General features: G+C 36.4%; 1 protein-coding gene across 1 annotated transcript; it reads left to right on the plus strand.

Annotated features, from left to right (window-relative positions):
- Positions 1 to 11,688: 11,688 nt before the first annotated feature.
- Positions 11,689 to 13,426, plus strand: LOC113771174 (protein FAR-RED IMPAIRED RESPONSE 1-like). The gene is made up of 4 exons (XM_027315788.1): positions 11,689 to 11,783; positions 12,041 to 12,083; positions 12,236 to 12,408; positions 12,646 to 13,426. The coding sequence occupies exons 1-4, from the start codon at positions 11,689 to 11,691 to the stop codon at positions 13,424 to 13,426; spliced, it is 1,092 nt and encodes a 363-aa protein (XP_027171589.1).
- Positions 13,427 to 22,060: the final 8,634 nt, after the last annotated feature.

Raw genomic sequence — 22,060 nt, forward strand, 5'->3', positions numbered from 1 at the left:
GCTGCACTTTCCCTCAAGCCCAGATTTCTTAAGCACAACTTTGATTAGATATTTCCAAACCAGCATCACAAATTCAGACTAAGCAACCAACTTCATAGTCACCACCATTCAAACAAGCAGAAAACTTAGCAAGATCTAATGCAAAAATCTGGAAAAACATGCAAAAAAGGTTCGGCAAAACTGGCTGCTTATTTTCCAACAAGTACTCAGACATGATTCAAATGTTTTAGACCCAAACATGCAAACTCAAACTCCACTCATCTAATTCTCTTTCATTAAGTAGGTAAAGAGACCCACTTGGTGGGCTGTTACGGGAAAGGAAACAGCAAAACAGGAGCATGAAATGCAGCTTTTCTTATTTCAAACAAGAATTCCAGATTTCCATTTTAACATCCAATGATAAATCATTGTATGGGCAAGATTAAGGCAAATAAAGATGACTTAAAGCTCAATGCCATGGCTTTCTACCCGTGTTGTTAATTATCATCCAAATGCAATGATTTATCCACGGGAAATCCAATAATGAAACTGAACCTAAAACGCAGCAAAGGGACCTGAGTTTGGAGCGGCTAACATTTTAGCGTTTACATGGTAATGTCTACTGCTATAACAAACCAAAAAGAAAAAACTTGCAAGAAGCAACAAAAGAAAGTTTGAAACAAACCTAATCATTCTATACAACCGGTATTGTCACAAGGCTGACCATGCAAACAAGGAGGACTATAGCAGGGAGAGGCCAACAGCATGCAAAACATTTCTTTTGTTTCAGATTTCTCGTTTCATTTCTAGCCGAACATATCATTAACTCTTGAATCAAACGACCCTAAGATCCAACCCCCTCCATCAATCATCAAACCAAAACCTACACTTTTATTACAGGATTAAGACAGCAAATCTGGAGTGATGGCCGCCAGGGATAACAGCAAAACAGAATGCAGCAAATCAGGAGTGCAGCAAAATTTCTTGTTTCTCTATGATTTCACAATTTATTAGCTACCCAGAAAAATTACATTAGATCATAAAACACTAGATATCATGCAAGCTAATAACCCGTACATGATGCATTCCAGGTTATATTCAAAAAAAAAACTCCCGGCTGCAATTTTCTGTTGCAAATTTGCAGCTCATCTCATACAGTTATTATTATACTAGAGTTCGACTGAAACCTATCAAACACACTCACATAAACTGTAAAACTTCTATCTCAGGCCGAATCCCCGCATAAACAACCATCATTAAGCAAGTTTTCCACTTTTAGGAAAAGAAAACAGGCTCAAGGGTCAAAACCCATCAGCAAACCCATCAGGTAGCATAGGAGTAAATACATAGCTTAGACTATGAAATACCAAGGGAAGCACACAAAAAAATACCGCAAGCTTGAAGGCTCAATCATCAGAGGAAAACTAATATAAAGAGAAAACGAAAACCTTATAGTTCTTGTTCTCCCTTTCTTTATCCGCAGCTGAAGATGGCGTGACAACTTCTTGTGAGAGTCAGCAGCTCCAACAGTTTCTTGGTTTGCCGAAGGAACAGCACCAGATTTCGTCTTCCTCCCTTGCTCTTCCGCTCAACCTCTCAGCTTTTTTTCCTCTATATGGTTTCCTATCTTCGGTCCTCTCCAATCCTTTTCTCAGCCCCGAAACCCTTCTTTTATCCTTTCTTCCGCCTGGTTTTCTCTCCAGATTTGCAGCCGTTACTAGATGCTCTCTTGATTCTCTCTACCCCTCAAACCTCAGCCGTCACCAAAAAGCCCCTCTCTTTTCTGGTTTCTCTCTATCTTCCTCACGCTGTTCTCTCCTCTCTTTTCCCTTGCTTTGGTTCTTTTCTTTGCAACTTCTCCTTCCCAGATTTCCTGGTTCTCTCGGTTCCTTCTTGCTCTCAACTCACGCCAACCTCTCTGTCGTTACCCTTACTCAACCAGCTGTCAAAAACCTCCTAGACTTTTCAGCCGTCATTCCTCTCTCTTAGCTCCCTCTAAACCCTAGCCGCCTCTCTCTGGCTTCTTTCTTTTTGCCGTCCAACCTTTTCTCCGAAAAGAAAAACCCTAGCCGTCTGCTCTCCTCTCCTTTTTCCAGCCATAAAAAACCCCCTCTCCCTTTCTAGCCGTCAGCTTCCTTCCTTTTTATATCTCTAAAGACACCTAAACCTACATCTAATGGTGCTGGTTTTTCTGCATTTCTGGTCATTATTCGGAGCCTTTGGATGATGGATTTGGGATCAGAATTAGAGGATGATTTGTCTGTTGTACTGAGGGGCTCTAACGGAAAAGAAAAAATGCGAGCCAAGGGGTGTAAATTGAATCCATATTGCCGCTGCAAATTTTCCTGTACTCGTGTGCATGTATGTGCTTGCAATGTGATACGGAGAAAATGGCTAGGATCCTGTGCAGCTCCGGGCGCATGAGCTTGGTTTTCTCTTTTCTTTTCTTTTTTTTTAAATTAAATAAATAATAAACATGCATAAAATCTAACAGAGATAAGGCATATTTTTGTGACCATTTTCCGGCAACTCTTAACACTAAAAAAAACCTTAAAATATAATTAAACAACTAAATGATCAAAATGAATAAAATAAAATAAAAATAAAAAATAACAATCTAAAATGCTATAAAATGCTAAAAGGTGCCTTAAAACAAAAATTATGAGATTAATAAAAAAAAATAGATAATACTAAAAATAAAAAATAAAATAAAATAAGTTAAAAATTTGGTGTCTACAGTACAGAGCACAAAAATCAAAAAGTCAAAATAGTTGGTTTGAAAGGGAAAGATACAACTGAATATCATTGTTTAAAGTACTAAATAAATAAATGTAAAATGCTGGTTAAAAACTGGTAGTTTTACATGTAATAAAGGAAAGTCATAAAAAGCAGGCCATTTACGGAAAAAGTTTTTATTAATAAAAATACCACATCTTCATGGCTTTCTTACCAATCCTCCAAAGTATGAGCAAAGTGGCAATAACTGAAATAGTAATTTTGTGGCGACCCCACTTCCCCCTAAGACGAACCAGAGGGTTGGCGGGTCGTCTGCCTAGCTCTCGCCAGGACTCACGCAAGCACACTAACCTAGATCCTTTAGAAGAATGACCTCATCCATTCCATAACGATTCTCCCGAAATAGACAGTTACTAAATCCACATTTACTTCAGAGATAGCAGTAATTTATCGACGGCTCTTAAACGTCCCACGTGCTACCTACCAAGGTATAAAGTCGTACAACTCCGGATAGATAACTACATACATCACTAATACAAACTTACAAGCCAAACGCTCGAATTAGGGTTCACACATTTTCCAGCTTCAAGTGGCACTTCCAAAATAAAAGGTACATCATTCAATCTGGAACACAATATAACCCACAAAAGAAGTCATAGTATTCACTTATATCCAAAAATAAACACGGACACGTTCTAAGGCTTTCAATCGCCATAACCTGTCAAGGAAAACAATTAAACGTGGGGTGAGCTAAAGCTCAGTGGTGCCCCAAAACATGCAATTAAATAAAATAACTAACACGTATTGATTTCAACTGAAGTAAACAACTAGGAAAGCGTATAACAGCACAAGGTAGGATACAGGGGCTCTCAGGAGCCATTTGCCTCGCTTGATCAAAAGTTATCGTAGTTGACCCTCCGTCAACTCTCACTACTTACGGTCCATGTAGATTCTCTTATTTTTCTTACTCCGGCCACCAGACATACCCCAGCTCCGGGCCCGCATGACAAGATAAAGGAAGCAGTATACTCGAGATATACCCTTAGAAAATTGGGAGCAGTATACTTGAGTATACCCTCAGGAAATTAGTCGAGAGATTCACCCAACGACGTTACTGCAGTTGGATTCACGAGTCGAGGGATTCACCCAACGACGCAACTATATTTAGATTCACGAGAAAAAAAAATGTTTCACGCAAGTCACCACTCGAAAGACTAATGCGATAAAGTACACACTGCTCACTTCGATGGATCAGAAACCATTTTTGCTATTATCACATATCAAGTCAAGAAAGCACTTAAATCAGGTAGGAATAGAACAAGCAGGGACACTCACCAAGAGTGAAGTTACTGATCAAGCTGGGAATCAAAATCTGCGTCCTCGCTAAACCCTAAAATACCAAATTTTAACTATAAGTGGGCTATACTAGTTCTAGGATTACGTAGGAAAAATTATTCGTAGTATAGCTAGTTTATTTTCTTGGAATAATTCAACAAACCATGTAGTATTAAAACTAGTAAAATACTTTGTAAAGTTTCTTTAATATTACTTTTCTTGTAAAAGTGTTACTAAAACTAATTTTACGTGAAATAATGTTTCTTGCCGAACAAGTTTTCTGAACGTTTAGTTAAAATCGCTAAAATATCGTATTTTGGAAATTTTCTCTAGAAAACTAGCAAGGGACAGGTCTTAAAGAAAGGAAAGGAAATGAAACAAGACTTAGGGTTTTAAAAGCTAGAAAAATTATTTTCTATAACTATCAAGACTAGTTTAAGCTAAAGGAAAATTGTCGGTTGGCAAGATTTAGGGCAAAATACTAATTACTGAATTTTATCGTTTAATACTAGTGAAAAACATATTTTTGATTAGCTTGATCAAAATTGCTCGAGTTCACAGGGTCGAAACGACTTTCACAATTTCGATCCCATTTCGAAATCACATTATGGTTCAACTTTGCCAGCAAATCAAAATCACATTTCAATAGAAAATCCCTAGGGCTTCGTCAATCATTAGCCCTGGGTTTCAATAGATTCACTTCTGATCAAAATGGAATAAATGACCAAGGCTTCGTCAATCATTAGCTCTTGGTTTTGGCAAGTTCATATCACATCACAGTTGAAGCAAAATAAATATAAAGCCTCCAAGCAATTCTAGCAGTTAATTTCATCACACTTTAACACTTGTATAAAATCATTCAAATGGCCAAGGGCTTCATCAATCATTAGCCCTTAGCATCCAACAATTATTTCTTATAACAATATAGCCAACATTTCAACCAAACTTTTATTGTTCACAACCAAGGATAACTTAAACATTTTCCAGCAATTGTTATTCCAAACTATCAAGAATTCCATCACAACATTTTAACCATGGTATAATCAAATTGTTATCCCAAGGTGTACATGCATAACCCTCTTAATATTTCTTAAAGTGAAATCAATGGGCATAAAATATTTTACAGCTTGAAACAGCAGTTTTGGAACTGAAATTCACCAAAAGAAATCTGGAAAATTCCTTTACTATCTCTATCAACTCGCTTGAAAATTTTCCAGATCTACACTTCAACATTTTTGATTAAAACCTCCAAAGTATCAAATGTTTCATAGCTAAACAACTTACACAGCTTAAAATACACATTTTTCATGCATTTCAAAGCCATTATACACCAAAGAAAAATTCCAGAAACCAATTGAAGAATTTCTGCTCGACCTCTCGGTCATTAAAAAAAATTCCAGCCCTTCAGTGTTCATAAATCCAACATTTCCTCGGCTAAAAATGCTATTAAACTCTCAAGTTCAGCATGCAATTACTTGGCTAGACAGTTAACATTTCCAGCTCAAAATCGAATTTAGTTACCAACTGTAAACATCACTAAAATCCAGAAATTATATCAACTAGTCTCGGATGATCATGCATGAAACAATTTTCTGTTTTCATTTTATTTTCTTGGTTAGCCGAACTACTTAGCCTCATGCAAGCCTCAAACATCATGTTGTTAGCTAGATAAACATAGGTATCAACTCAGATCATCACCATGTAGAAGATTAGGAACTACATTTCCAATTTAAGCTCACGGTAGTTCCATTTCATCAAAACAGAATTTCTTATGCTCCTTAATTCATCATCCGAATGCACAAAATTAACATGCAAAGCCATAGCCAGATAAATCAACTAGTGATTAGTCGTATAATCCCCAATACAGGCTCAGATTATCAAATTTAAGCAGATTACCACTGTATTTCAGACCAAGCTCGCGGCAGAAATTATTCTACCAAACAGATTTTTCTCATGCTTCAAACTCATCATCCGGATGTACAAATCGACATGCATGATCTTAATCATCATATTTTCATGTAGCTAATTACATTTAGGTGCTCAGATTATCGTAATATAGCAGCTTAAGGTTTGCATTTCCGATTCAAGTCTCGGCAGACCCAAACTTGCGCACATCAGATTTCTTCTTTTCTAAATACATCATCCATACACATAGAATCGACATGCAACCTCTTAAACACTATCATCTATCATTAATTAGCTTAAATTAGCTCAGAAATTACCTCAGTAGCAAGCTAAGCTTACGCACAAGGAATCTGAAAATATTTTTCTATCCTTCCTCTCGGTTTCACGCTCAGGTTTGGTTCGCGGGTTGGTAGCTATGAAGTTGCGGCTGGAACTGATGAAATGCAGCTTGGTTGAAGTTGAAAATGGCCACAGCCAGGAGAGGGAAGGGTGTAGGATCGGTTGTTCTCACGCGGTGGTCTCCTGGTTTCTTGCGGACAGAACAGAAAAATTTTTGCAGCTCGCGGTTTCTCCTCTTTTCTTTCCTCTTCGATGCTCACGAGGTAAGTCTCTCTCTCCCTCTTTTGTTCTTGGTCCGAAGCAGAATGGAGTTGTGGAGTGGAGTTGCGGTTTTGAGGGAGGTTGAGTGCATGAGAGGGTTGAGTGTAGAAATGGTAAAAATTTGCATTGGCCGGATGGGGTGGTGAGTGATGATGTTGTCCGAAAATGTGTTTGGATTGCATGGTAGTTTTGTGATTGTATGGGGGCATTTTAGTCTTTCACTTTTCTTCCCAATCTCCACTTAAAACCTCAATTCTAACTTAATCCCACAAATTATCCCCAAATGTGATTTAAACGCCTGATTATAAACCAATCTTGCAAGACTTCAATTATCGTAATTTTTACATCCTAAGTATGTCTAGTGTACTTGTATCATGTTTATCTAAAATTTATTGACTTCGTCTTAACGTGAAATTTCTTATTAGTACTTAACGTTATTCACTAATTAGAATTAATTATTGGAATTCAAGTAATTTTATGTTAAGGCGATAAATTATTCTAACTCCAGATGCATTACTTTAGTCTAGCAAAAACAAGAAATTTCATAACTTAGAAAAATTATATTATTTGTCACATAAAGTTGTTTTTACGTACTTATTTGCAAACAAGAGAAAGTAATGCTAAAATTTATTAAAGAATTAAAAGAAATGCAAATGAAATATGCACTAGGCTTGTATATATTTTCGCAAATTTTTTCAATTTATACAGCATTAATTTGTTTTTTGCATTTTAAAAAAAATAATGAAAATTTTTTATCAGAAAGCACATAAGTCAAAAGGATTAGTCTAAAAGGGAAAGGAATAGCAGATATGTACAGTACTTGTATTTCACATTCGAAGGACTACAGTGCTGTTTTTGAAAAATACCCCCAAAAATATATAATCGAAACAGAACCGATTCTTCATTATTTAAAATACCAAATCTGTGATTGTGTTTTAAATGTTATCCATTGGTATCCTAAAGTATCATTTTTCCATCAAATATCACCTCTTTAACACCCATTTTCCCTTAAAAATTTTATATATCGCATAAAATAAAAATAAACCGGTTTTGCAATAAAACACTAGCTCTTTATAACTTTCTTCCATTACAAGAACAGAGTACCCATTTTTCCTTAAAAAAATTTATTTGTCGGATAAAATAAAAATGAACCCGTTTTTCAATAAAACACTAGTTCTTTATGGCTTTTCTCCATTATAAAAACAGAGTACCCATTTTTGCATAGAAAAATTTATTTATCGGATAAAATAAAAATAAATCCGTTTTCCAAATAAACACTAGTTCTTTAAGGTTTTCCTCCATTATAAGAACAGAGTACTCATTTTCCCATAAAAAAATTTATTTATTGAATAAAATAAAAATAAACCCATTTTCTAATAAAACACTATCTCTTTATGACTTTTCTCCATTATAAGAACAGAGTACTCATTTTTTTGTAAAAGAATTTATTTATCGGATAAAATAAAATAAACCCATTTTTCAATTAAACACTAGATCTTTATGACTTTTCTCTATTATAAGAACAAAGTACCCATTTTCTCATAAATAAATTTATTTATCGGATAAAATAAAAATAAACACATTTTTCAATAGAACAGTAGCTTTTTATGACTTTCCTCTATTATAAGAACAGAATACCCATTTTTCCAAAAAAAAAAATTATTTATCAGATAAAAAAAAATCCGCCTTCCAATAAAACATTAGCTCTTTATGGCTTTCCTCCATTATAAGAACAGAGTACCCATTTTTCATAAACAAATTTATTTATTAGATAAAATAAAAATAAATCCATTTTTCAATAAAGCACCAGCTACTTATGGATTTCCTCCATAAATTATCTATTTTCATAAATTAATTTATTAGTTGGATAAAATCAGAATAAAATTAGGTTGAACAGCAAATTACCCTTTAGGATAAAATTGAAATACAGGAAAGTAACCTATAGCAAGTTTTAACTCCATTTCCAATACAAAAATATGCTAGACATTCTTTTTGCAAACGCAAGACACCTAATTCGTATAGTCTGAAGAAACCTGTGCAACTGTTATGCAAAAGTAACTTATGCATTCTAAATTTTTAGCATCAATTTGATTATCTGTTGGACGTATCCACCTGAATGGGATAATATGTATTTTCTGGGACACGAGACATAATAAGAATTAAAATTGTATTAATGTAGACCTAACAAAATCAGAGAAATAGCATAACAATTAATGCAATAATAAGAATAACAGAGTTGGTATAACAACATTAGTATAGTCTAGAATTTTATTTTTTTCTGCAGATAGTTCCCGAATATGAGATTTAACCACTAAAAAAAAAGACATCTATATCTATGTATATGTATTGCAGAGGGAATTTCGGATAAGGAGTTTTCCAAATTGTCAAAAGTTTGAATATTATTTTATTAGAATTTTACATTTCTAAAATTAAGAAATTTTTATCTCACAACTAATCCTATAACTGCTCGTACAAATCGTATAATCATGCTCATGTTTTTGCCACATTTCCCTCACGTTTTCCCCACTAACCCATAACTCCTAAATTTTAACTAACAGTTAATGACCACCCATGTAAAATGATATCTGCAAATTCCAATTAACGTCTCACATTTACTGCTGACTTTACTGATAACAATAAGTAACAGTTATTACTGACATTCATATCTCACACTTACCACATGACTCATAGTAATAACTAACTGTTAATTTAAGAAATTCACAATTACAAAAGTCACATGTCCAAAATTTAGGAGCATGTTTAAATTATAATTTTCACAATTCAACGTATTTTATTGTCATAATATAGTTTACTCTCATAATCATTCACAAAACTGATGCTCACTAATCCAATTGACCCATTTCAGATGGCATCATATAAATTCAATACAGTGAAAAAATTATGTAGCATACGTTCACCATGGATAAATCTCAGTTACAAACATTTCAGTCAGTGACAAAGCCAAGAATTTTTTTCTAGAGGGCCTAAAATTTTTCTAGAGGGGCTAAAATTGTAAAAACTTAGGAAGGCTAACTTCGTTTTATACAAATAATTACAAATGTGAGATAAAATTTTTAAAATTTGGGGGAGAGTGGAGCTATGGCCCCATTAGTCCCTATTGGTTCCATCATTGAACTCAATGGCGTCTTAATTTCATATCAACAAGATTACAAAGGAGAAAACAACTAATCATAAAATGAATTTTATACTACGGTGATCCCACTCAAATATTTGATGAAGGTTCAACAAGTTCACTTCTAAGAAATACAGGTCTCACTGAATACGTTTTTGTAGTATCATGAAATTATTTTTATGTGTTATGTTGAAAATAATTTTCATCTATTTAAATATATGACATTTAAAAAAATCAAATATTAATTTTAATTATAAAGAGATGTAAAAAATAAATAACTTTTTAAGAAAAAATTAATTCAAAAGTAGTTAATTCACACAAACACACACACACATATATATATACATTCTTATAATATAAACTAAAGTTGTAAAAATTAGGAGGGCTTACTTCGTTTTACACTAATTTTTACACAGTATGAATTACAATTTGTAAAACTTGGGGGAGGGGGGAGCTATGTCCCCCATTAGCCCCTATTGGCTCCAAACATGATTCAATGGCATCTTAATTCCAAACTTGCAAGATTACAAAGGAAAAAATAACTGATCACAAAACGAATTTTACATTATCGTGATTGCACTAAAATGTTTTTAAAAGGTTTAGCAAGTTCACTTCAAAAAAATACAGGTATCACTAAACATTTTTTGATAGTATGAACTGCTCAAAACATTCATTTGTATCCATATATCATTCGTTTTGTAATAAAAATCTTTATTATTATTTTAAGATCCATCTTCCACAAAAATGCAATTCTTAAGTGATCTACAAATTTTGTCATACTTTAAACTATTGGAGAGTACGTTTACTTCAACTAACATTAGGTTTTTATTCATTGATACTAAATCTTAGTAGTAACATGGTAAATTTTATTGACGATTAACACTTACTGATTTTTGCAATACATGTATAGTTTTACATTAAAAACTGTACTCAAACTAATATTTTGAAGTTTATATTAATTAATGATAAGAGGTTTTATTAGTCATTAAGGCTGCAAGTACCTCATGGGGGTAAGTACTGGTAATATACCTACATAATAACTGATTATAGATATTAATTCACTCAAAAATGGGTACTCTATTTTTATAATGGAGGAAAGCCATAAAGAGTTAGTGTTTTATTGAAAAATGGATTTATTTTTATTTTATCCGATAAATAAATTTGTTTATGAAAATATGGGTACTCTGTTCTTATAATAGAGGAAAGCCATAAAGAGTTAGTGTTTTATTGAGAAACGAATTTGTATGTATTTTATCTGATAAACAAATTTATTTATGGAAAAATGGGTATTAAAGAGGTGGTATTTGATGGGAAAATGATACTTTATGATACCAATGGATAACAATTAAAACACAATCGCAGATTTGACATTTTAAATAATGAAGAATCGGTTCCGTTTGGATTAGAAATTTTTCAGGGTATTTTTCAAAAAACAGCACTATAGTCCTTCGAACATGAACTACAAGTACTATACGTATCTGCTATTTTTTTCCCTTTTAGACCATTACTTTTAACTTATGTGCTTTTTTGTAAAAGATTTTCATTCATTTTGTTTAAATGCAAAAAAAAGGAATGAAATATGTATACATCGAAAAAATATTATTTTAATTATTGCCACTCTGCTCATACGTCATGCAAGTTTGTACATATGGTGAATAACAAATTGTGAAGAACAGAGAGGCAAAAAAAGAAGCGCCACAACTGCTTTGGAAAACTAAGCTAGAAATAAAGGTAATGGACTCTGGGCACTATAGCTTGTTTACTTTCAGTGTACCCCCAAAACAGGACTGAATTGGGGAAAAATTTGTACATAGCCTCACCGTCATTTGTTGTGAATCTCCAACAAAGTTAGTCGAGGTACAGTGACACTACGGTGTTGAACATCAATTGTGTTCTTCAACAGTGCAACAAAAGTGCGTTGGTTGTTTTCCGTATTTTCCAGAGATTTGCTTTGTAATTAATTAATACCTGCAAATGTGAATGGAAACGCTGTGCAGAGAATGAGGTATTGGAAGTGTGTCGTATTCCCCTCTGCGGCGCGGCTTCTTGTGGATAGATTGCAGCAGTGGAGAGTATCAAATGAGGAAGCGTATTGGTATGTCTTTATGTTGCGATTCCGTTTATGTTCGACAAAAATTCTGTGTCATATTTCATCATGAAATTGCAAGAACAAGATTGTAAAGATGAAGTTATCTGTTGTGTAACCTACATTGATTGTCACAAAGGGCATCTTTACCCCATTTTGAGGGGATTATCATGTAATAATATTTACCTGCAAGAACATTGTGTACATCAGAAAATTGTTCGTTACCTATGATGGCATTGAATGATTAGTTTCATCCCTTATTTTAGGTTTCTGAGGTCATTTGCCGTCACTGAGTCAAATGGCGACATGGTATACAGCGTGTTTGAATGCTAGGTAACGTCGGGGCTGCAAATAGAAATGGTGGAAGGGCATCCATCCAGCAGACGGTATGTTGCCGCGCATGCCGAAGTGGAAGAAAGTGCTAACAAATTAAAAATTGTCAATTCAACAACGAATTGCAGAACAGAAGGAATAAGAGGGCAGGGGACTGTAGGAGAGCATGTGGTGAAGATGGCGCAAATGTAAACGCTGCATTCGAACATATTGATGATATAGATGTAGGTAGCATGGAGTTTGAGAGTACTGAAGAGGCAGAATCATTCTATATGATGTATGCAAGAGCTACTGGTTTTGGGTGCGAAAAGGGTGCAAGAGAAAAGATAAGAAAAGGTATGTCCGAGTGAGGTCATAGCTTTGTAATAAGGAAGGCGAAAGACTTGAAAAGCACCTGAACAGAGTCGATCGAATAAGGGAACTGAAGGTAGTAACAAGAGTGAAGTGTCAAGCACGTTTGAAGATTCGATTCGATGAGGCGAAACAGAAGTACGTTGTTGTAGAATTTGTTAGTGCACATTGCCATCATTTTGTTCAGTCTTGAATGTGTTAGTTTCATGAGGCCTCATAGAAAGGTTGGGAAGTCGGACCTGCAACAGGCAGTAGTTATGCAACAAGCAGGCACAAGAACAAGTCATATTATGAGACTACTAGCTGTACAGGCTAGAGGATACTACAACTTGGGCTTTCATGAAACTGATATGTACAATGCGCTAAATCGGCAGAGACAGGTAGCAGTTGGTGATGGGGACAGTGATTTGGCAATTGCATTCTTGTTAGGCAAGCAACGAGGTGATCCGAATTTATTTTTCAAATATTCTGTAGATGCCCATGGCCATCTGAATCGCCTGCTTTGGGCTGATTCAGTGTGTAGAGATGACTATAGATATTTTGGTGATGTGCTGGTGTTTGACAGCACGTATAGTATGAACCAGTACAGATTTCCATTGGTTGTGTTGTGTGGGGTTAACAATCACTATTCCACATGTATCTTTGCATATGCTTTTATCATTCATGAAGGAGATAAGGGATACAATTGGGTTATAAGTACATTCTTAGAAGCAATGCATGGGAGGAAACCAATAGCAGTTGTGATAGATGGGGACAAGTCAATGCGAAAGTGCATTAAAAAATTGATGCCTACAGCTAAGCATAGACTTTGCAGCTTTCATTTGGAAATGAATGCAGCCACAAATGTAAGGGACAAAGAGTTCTTGCAGACATTCAAAACCTGCATGTTTATGAATTGTACAGCGATACATTTTGAAACGAGGTGGGTAGGGGTTGTGAGACGTTTTGGGCTTGAAAATAACGAATAGGTTAAGAAGATGTACCGAAACAGGGAGCTGTGGGCTATGGCTTTTCTAAGAGGCAACTTTTTTGGAGAGTGCGGAGTATCCGACGGTATGAGAAAATGCATCAAGTCTTAAAATTACATCTCACCCTGAAGTTGAAACTTTTTGAGTGCCTTCAAACATATGACTTGGCCGTGGGCCGTTTGGGACATGAAGAAAGGCGTCAAAGGGCTGTGACAGAGCACAGTACCCTTGTCGGAGTGACACATCTACAGGCGCTGAAAAAATATGGTGGTGAAGTGTTTATTAGGTCAACTTTCATTGTGGTATGGGAGGAAATGAAGAAGCAGGGGCTATTTTGTGGGATTAATGGCACGGATGATGGAATCACCGTTGTCCACTTCATGAAGCATCCGTACAATTACTCGTATTATACTGTGATGTATAACAGATCCACGGGACATATGAAGTGCTCCTGCTTGAAAATGGAAACACATGGGCTGCCTTGTTGTCGCATGTTTCGTGCAATGCTATTCGAGGAACTAAAAAGGATCCCTTCAAACTACATCATGAAGAGGTGGACTCGACTAGCAAAGGAAGACGTAATAAATGACGAGGCGGCTCAAACAAGCAGCCCTCACCTCATAGAGATATCCAGATATTCTACACTACTGTCGGCAGCAAATGATGTATGTAGGAGTACGTGCAATGCGTCGGAAGGATACACAAATGCATTGGAACTGTTCCACAATGAGTCAGTTCGAGCTAAAGAGCTGCAATGCAAGAGGCACAGAGGCGAGGGCTGTGTAGCTGTGCAATTGACCAATGAAACAGGAGGTCAAAGGGATTGGGTTAAGGACCCCGAATTCATTGTAGCACGAGTCCTGTGTCGAGGGAAAGCGAGGTAGACAACAATATCTATGGCGTATTACTGGAACATCTCATGTATAATGCACTTCGGCACACAATGCAACTGTGTATACATATATAGGCATACATAACATATGTTACTTGCTATGGAACACAAAAGGGTAAGTGTGCAGTTTAGTCCGATTTGTTTTGTTACTAATGCAGGGGAAGAGGAAGTGGGCCAAACGCGTCATCAAAGCGCAGATCCATGGACAACGATGTTCGTCATACAAATTGTAGTTCTACTGCTCATGCACAACTAAGCAATACAGGGACGACACCCGTTGGCCGAATCATTGTGCCTTAAAAAATGGGGCACCAGCGACCAATGGAGCCCGTTGTATGAATTCAGGTTGGAATGGATTTTATGTGAAACATATGGACTATGGTCTGTATACAGCCCTCGCTACCTTTGCTACTATGTTCTGCGTACAATTAAACCCATGTTCACGCCCTCCTAACTAATGCGTACATCTTCTCGTTGAATGGTCACATAGTTGACAAATTGTTGGCTTATTTTGATAATGTAGGAAGTAAAATACTGAAATGAACATAATATCACTAAAATTGGTGTTAGATATAATTTGTATAGTTCGGTGGCACTAAGTGACACCGGTAAGGTATTTCAAGAAGAACACATTATGTCCTTTAAATGTTAGCCTGAAACCCTGTGTACCCGTATGCTAGCGCGTGTGTTAATATGGGATGTGTAACTGGTTGCAGGACATGGATGTGGGAGGAGCAGATGGCGTACGGTAGGGGAAAGCAATGGAATCGGTAATTACAATAGTAGCATGCATTGGTGTCTTAGTTTACTGCATAATGAGTCATTCGTGTAGCATGTCAATGCATTTTTTTAACTGACCACCATTATTTGAATTGGATTAGGGAGGACCGGGCAATGTGGATGGGTTTTATGGCTTCATCCTGCATTCACCACGCCCTTCCTCGTATCAGGTATTCGTGCACATTGTAATGTTTTTTAAATTTTTTGCCATATAGTGGGCAGATGTGTAAGCAATCTGTAACTGTGTTCGGTATGAGGTAATTTACATACTTTGTGGCCAGGTTGGGCAGGTTGATCAACTACCAGGTGGACCTGTTGATGCCTTTGTACCACCATCGACCGACATTGCGGATTGGTGAAGCATGTTGTTTTGGGTACATTGAATTGGTAGTTGCTTTTCTGTGTGAATGTGCACCGTTCACTACTTGTTTGCGGTGGACAAAAGTAGGTTGGTTGTTGTGTATTGATGTGTGAATCTAAATATACTTGTATACTACTGTTTGTGTTGGGTCATCTGTAGTGTGCAAAGTTGAACTATATTTACAAAATAGGGGATAAGCACCGAATAAAATAACCGTGGTAGCTAACTGTCCAGACCTTTCATTAACAAAATGTTCTATCGTGGGAGTTGTCTGTGTGATGGCATTAGATAATGCAAGTTCCCAACTTTTGGCAAATGCTGTGCATTCCAATAGTAGGCCAATGCAATGACACCCACATACACCACACTTACTACCAAGAAGCACTTGTTGTAACACCATAGCTTCCTGTACAGCAACTGCTGCTTCTCTCCGCATTCTTGCTCAACCATTCGCAGACCTTCATTCTCCTTTTCCAATTCTGCAACCCTACGCGTCAAACATTGATTCCAGTTTATGGCATGGACGTTTCATCGCCTGCAGAGCCGAATTGGCTTCCTTTAGTGTACATATCTTCTCAGCTGCTAACCTAGCAAGCGATCTTCCCCTGTTGTAGCAGCTATCAACATCGACCCACCTGAAAAAAGAGCATCTGTGTGGCTGGATTCAAAGGGGGTTTGTGGCCCCTCCAATATAATTGCATAAGTAGATGAGTTATCTATAAACTTTATATGACAATAGGGAACAAACCGGGTAATTGTTGCATGCTGCAAATCTACGGCCTGGGTTGCCGTTCGTGAAAGAAGTTTGTATATGGGCAACCAATCCACAGCGACATCGCAGCTCCGATCTCGTGGTAGAGTCTTCATTTGCAGCTGCAAATGTCGCCATGTGAAATGTAGCTGTGGTTTACAATGAATGGGGGTTCAGTACCAGGGAATTCGCACTTCCTTTGTACAACCACAGAGATGTTGGCCAATGGCAACTGTTGCGCTATGATGTTAAATCTACTTCGCGAACGGCAGGATGGATACAAGAGGGAGAGAGGAAGAAAGGAGACGAATAAAGAGTGAGAGAGCGAGAGAGGCGAAAAGAGAAGGATGCGGCTGTGGCAGTGGCGGTGTATGGTGGCGACGGTGGTGGTGACAAAGAGAAGAAAGGAGAGGAACAAGATGGAGAAGAGAGGATACGGAAAGAGGAAGAAATGAGACATAGAATTAGCGAGACAGAGAAAGATGAGGAGGAGGGTGGTGGTGGGGCAGAGAAGAAAGGGGAGAAAGGAGATGGAGAAGACCGGAGAGGGATAAAATTGAAGCACAGAGGGGGACAAGAAAAGAGAGGGAGAGAGAGAGAGAGAGAGAAAGGGTGGCGGTGGCAATGGGTGGTGGCTGGGGTGCTTGTTGGAGGGGGAAGAAAGGGGAAGGGAAACGAGGAGAGGGAAAGATGAAGAAAGAACAGGGAGAGAGAAACAAACAAGAGAGAGGGAGAGAAAGAGAGAGAGGGAGATGTGCAGAGAGAGAAAGAGACAAACGAAAAGAGCGGCAATTGGGGTGGGAGTGGCAGTGGCTGTGGGTACTGGGTGGTGGCAGGCACAAGAAATGTTGATATGGACTAAATAAAAGGGAGCAATGACAGGGAAAAGAGGGCATCATGAAAGAGGAAGAAATAATTGAAAGAAAGAGACAAAGAGAGAGGGAGAGAGAGGAGAAGGAGGGGGTGGCAGTGGGCGGTGGTGGAGGTTCAAATTCATTATAAAATATCTGAAACAAATGTTAAATTCTTACAAATTTCCAAAGTTGTACCGTAAATGGTGTTTTATGGCTTTCCTCCATTATAAGAACAGAGTTCCCATTTTCCGTTAAAGACATACATTTATTAGGACTTCTATAAATAATATAGCAGTAGACTGTGTGTTCATAAAAGACCAGCTCTATATACCTTTCCTCCATTATAACAACTGAGTACCCATTTTCCCAAAATAAATTTAATTTATCGGATCACCAAAAAAGTTAACCCGTTTCATTGTAAAACACCAGCTGTGTATGGCTTTCCGTCTTCATAACAACAGAGTGTCCATTTTCCTATAAACCATTTTTTGGTTAACTGAAAAAAAATAAACCCGTTTTTGATAAAACACAAGCTCTATATGGCCCCATAAATTATAACAAGACTGTGTACCCATTATCCCTACAAAAAAATCAATTGTGGACAAAAAAAAATCTACGTTTTGCATCAAACAGCACCTCTATATGGCTTTCCTCCATTATAAGAACAGAATACCCGATTGACATATATACAAATTTATTCTTCGGATAAATTGTTGCTGAATCCGTTTTGCACTAAAACACCAACTTTTTATGACTGTCCTCCATTACAAGAACAGAATACCCATTTTGCTTTCTGTCCAAAATTACTTTACGGCATGAAGTTAAATTAAACACGCTTTCCAATAAAGGCATAGCTCTTTATGGCTTTCTTCCATTACAAGAACAAAGTACCCAATTTGTTGAAATACAGATTAATTCATCAGCTACATTTAAATTAAACCCGTTTTACAATAAAACACCAGCTTTTTATACCTTTCCTCCATTATAAGAACAGATTACCCATGTTGTTGACGCGCCAAAAGTAGTTGATGGCATAAATTTAAATTGAACCCGTTTTCCACTAAAACACCAGCTCTTCATGCATTTCCTCCATTACAAGGACAGAGTACTCAATTTCCCCAAATAAAAATTAATTTATCCCCAACATTTTTGCTATTGTTGTGGCTCTTGAGTTTATTCCCAAATATATTGTATGTTTCCATTGTCCGCTGTATCTTTTAGGATTGTGCCTTTTATTGCTTATGTATGTGGGCTACAATTGTTTTACTCCAGCCTTATAAGTTCAAATGTTATAAGTATTCCGTGTCAGCATATTCTTTTTGTGTGTTAGCATCTTGTGTTGTCTAAGACAATCGTAAATGCCAGTCACTCCATCTGTCCATCTGGTGCCTCTGTCGGATAGATGCAATGCTGTGAGTGTAGAACGTGTTCAGAAATGGAAGTGTGTATGAACTCTATTGCTTTAGCTAATCCATTGATTTAATATGTCATTGGATAGGAAAAATTAGCTACTGGCAGACGAAGTGGGGATGTTGGATTCAAAGACGGGAATGTCTCTGCTGGTGACAACCTTGGACAACTTGCAGTACAAAAAACACCTTTGTGGATGGATTAGTGGAACAGAATTTGGGAGATGTTACTGCAGGAATCCATGCAGCTGGTGCACATGGATCTCATGATGCAAATAGTTTGACGGAACAGGTAACTACTGCTTGAACTTCTAATAAACAAGTTGTTGTTTCTGCTTCTGAGTTGAGGCTGGAAGGTTGTCTTGCATGAATAAAACAATGTGTAATTTTGAATTCATATTGGAACAGGTGAAAGTTAATGGGCAGTTCCTGGTGTGGCCTTAGTTGTGCTTTGATTGCAAAGGCCAAGCGCTGAGTTTGTTTATGAATAGATTATACAAGTCTTGCAGTTGGAGCCTGTATTGTATGATTCCTCCCAGTTTAACTGCTTTTGAACAGTGAACACTCTCCCAAATTTGTATAGACAACTGTGATGGTATAATTGATACATGTTGTAAAGCAGGACTGGTGGTGGTATTGGAGTTGGGTTGTGTTTCCATTCAATTTCATCCAGAAATTTTTACAATAAAACACCTTATTGTTTCTGTTATTCACTGTAAGTTCTACGTAGTTGTACACAATGACTGAATTCATATGAAGACAGCTCTTGTTTGCCACGTCCAAAGCATCATATTCTACAGTCAACCGAACATATACTTTTTTTTGTCGCACCAGGCTTGATTCCAAAATGTGGAATTTGTTGGGCTGTAAGTCATACATCTTTTGCTGTACACGGTTGATTCTGTGCTTGTCATCACGGATTAAATTATGACAACATTGACAGTATCATGGCAAATTTAACCTTTGTCATGGCAAATTCAGTACACAAAGGATATCTGAAAAGTGTTGATGGTTTCCATTTTGGAAAATCATGCGCATAAAAAGCTGGTACGTTTAATTCGATTTAGGAAACCCATAAAGAGCTGGTATTTCATGTCGAAGGAAAGGAGAGAGACGGAGGGGTTTGGAGTGTGTGTTTGGGTGGACATGATTTTCAAGTGTAAGGAAGGGAAATTTTAAATTTAACGACGGTTATACAAGTTTCAAAATAAAACAAATAATTTTTTAAATATTTTTTGGGATACTTTGTTATAACAAATCGTGGTCGCCTATTGTGTTGCATGAGTTTGCCATAAAAAACCAACTCTTTATGGTTTTCTTTCGTCATAAGCAAAAAGTACCCATTTGTCTTAAATAAAATTTGTTAAAAAATTTTTGAAATGGCGTGTATTGACCATGGTTTTCAGACGATAAACACCAGTTTTTTTACGGCTTTCCGCCATTCTTAAAAAAGTGTACCCATTTCAGAGTGAAAAACACAAATGTATTGATGGATAAATTTGAAAACAAAGCCTTTTTGCAAATAAAGCACCAACCCATTTATGGCTTTCCTCCATTACACCAAAAGTGTACCCACTTTGGACGACGAAAACAGATTTATTTATCGAATAAAATTTTAAAAAATTATTTTTCCAACAAAACATCAGCTCTTTATGCCTTTCTCCAATTACAGCAAAATAGTACCCATTTTGGGGGCGAAAAACAAAATTGTTGTAATGGAGGAAAAAAATGGTGTTTTCTAATAAAACACCAACTGTTTATGACCAGCCTCTATTATGACAAAGAATTTTACCAATGTTGGAGGCCAAAAACAAATTTTTGTTTTTAGAAAAAAAATGGTGTTTTCCAATAAAGCACCAGCAAATTTACGGCTTTTCCCCTTACAGTAAAACTGTACCCACTTTCGAGGAAAAAACAGATTTATTTAGCCTTAAAAAATGGCAAAAATGGTGTGGCTCTTTATGGCTTTCCTCCATTACAACAAGAGAGTTCCCTTGTTTTCGGATGGCAGAAACAAAATTTTTTAAAAGGAAAAAATAATTGTGTTTTGCAATAAAGCACCAGCAAATTTATAGCTTTCCTGCCATTCCAACGAATTCGTACCCATTTTGGAGCAAAAACCATATTCACTTATTGGATACAATTACAAAAAATTGTGTTTTTGAATAAAACACCACCTGTTTATGGCTATCCTCCATTCTAACAAAATACTTCCCCTGTTTTTCGAGGCCAAAAAAAACAATTTGTGTTTTCCACTACAGCACCCGCAAATTTATAACTTTCCTGCCATTCCAACAAAAGTCTGCCCATTTTGGAGCGAAAAAACATATTCACTTGTCAGATAAAATTTTAAAAAAGTGGTGTCCTTGAATAAAACACCAACTCTTTATGGCTTTCGTCCAATACAACAAAAGAGTTCCCTTGTTTCGGACCCCAAAAATAATTTTTTTTAAACCAAAAAAATATTTGTGTTTTGCAATAAAGCACTAGCAAATTTATAGCTTTCCTGCCATTCCAACAACTTCATACCAAAAATATTTGTGTTTTGGACCAAAAAATATATTCACTTATCGGGTACAATTACAAAAAAATGGTGTTTTCGAATAACATACCACCTTCTTATGGTTTTCCTCCATTTTAACAAAAGACCTCCCCTGTTTTGCGAGGTCGAAAAAACAAATTTGTGTTTTCCACTACAGCACCCGCAAATTTATAGCTTTCCTGCCATTGCAACAAAAGTCTGCCCATTTTGGAGCGAAAAACATGTTCACTTATCGGATAAAATTTAAAAAAATCGGTGTCCTAGAATAAAACACTAGCTCTTTATGGCTTTCCTCCAATACAACAAAAGAGTTCCCTTGTTTTCGGACCCCAAAAACAAATATTTTTTAAAGCAAAAAAAAAAGATTGTGTTTTGCAATAAAGCACCAGCAAATTTATAGCGTTCCTGCCATTCCAACGACTTTGTACCCATTTTGGAGCAAAAAACATATTCACTTATTGGATACAATTACAAAAATGGTGTTTTCGAATAAAATACCACCTGTTTATGGTTTTCCTCCATTATAATGAAAGACTTCCCCGATTTTTGGAGGTCGGAAAAAAAATTTTGTGTTTTCCACTACAGCACCAGCAAATATATAGCTTTCCTGCCATTCCAACAAAAGTGTGCCCATTTTTTTTTGGAATAAAAAAACATATTCACTTATCTGATAAAATTTTAAAAAGTGGTGTCCTCGAATAAAATACCAACTCTTTATGGCTTTCCTCCAATACAACAAAAGAGTTCCCTTGTTTTCGGACCCCAAAAACAAATTTTTTTACAAGGAAACAAATATTTGTGTTTCGTAATAAAACACCAGCAAATTTATAGCTTTCCTGCCATTCCAACGACTTTGTACCCATTTTGGAGCAAAAAACATATTCACTTATCGGATACAATTACCAAAAAATGGTGTTTTCGAATAAAACATCACCTCTTTATGGCTTTCCTCCATTCTAACGAAAGAGTTCCCTTGTTTTTAGAGGGCAAACACAAATGTTGTAATTATGTAATCTAATTTGATTTTACATGTTGTAATATGTAG

The sequence above is a fragment of the Coffea eugenioides genome, chromosome 5, assembly GCF_003713205.1.
Source record: "Coffea eugenioides isolate CCC68of chromosome 5, Ceug_1.0, whole genome shotgun sequence".
Classification (NCBI taxonomy): domain Eukaryota; kingdom Viridiplantae; phylum Streptophyta; class Magnoliopsida; order Gentianales; family Rubiaceae; genus Coffea; species Coffea eugenioides.

Bases quoted from the DNA above. Each gene is read 5' to 3' on its own strand.
- LOC113771174 (XM_027315788.1), top strand. From the start codon at position 11,689: ATGAGGTATTGGAAGTGTGTCGTATTCCCCTCTGCGGCGCGGCTTCTT. The intron at 12,084-12,235 runs GTATACAGCGTG...AACGAATTGCAG, and splicing joins CTGAGTCAAATGGCGACATG to AACAGAAGGAATAAGAGGGC. The intron at 12,409-12,645 runs GTGCGAAAAGGG...CATTTTGTTCAG, and splicing joins GCAAGAGCTACTGGTTTTGG to TCTTGAATGTGTTAGTTTCA.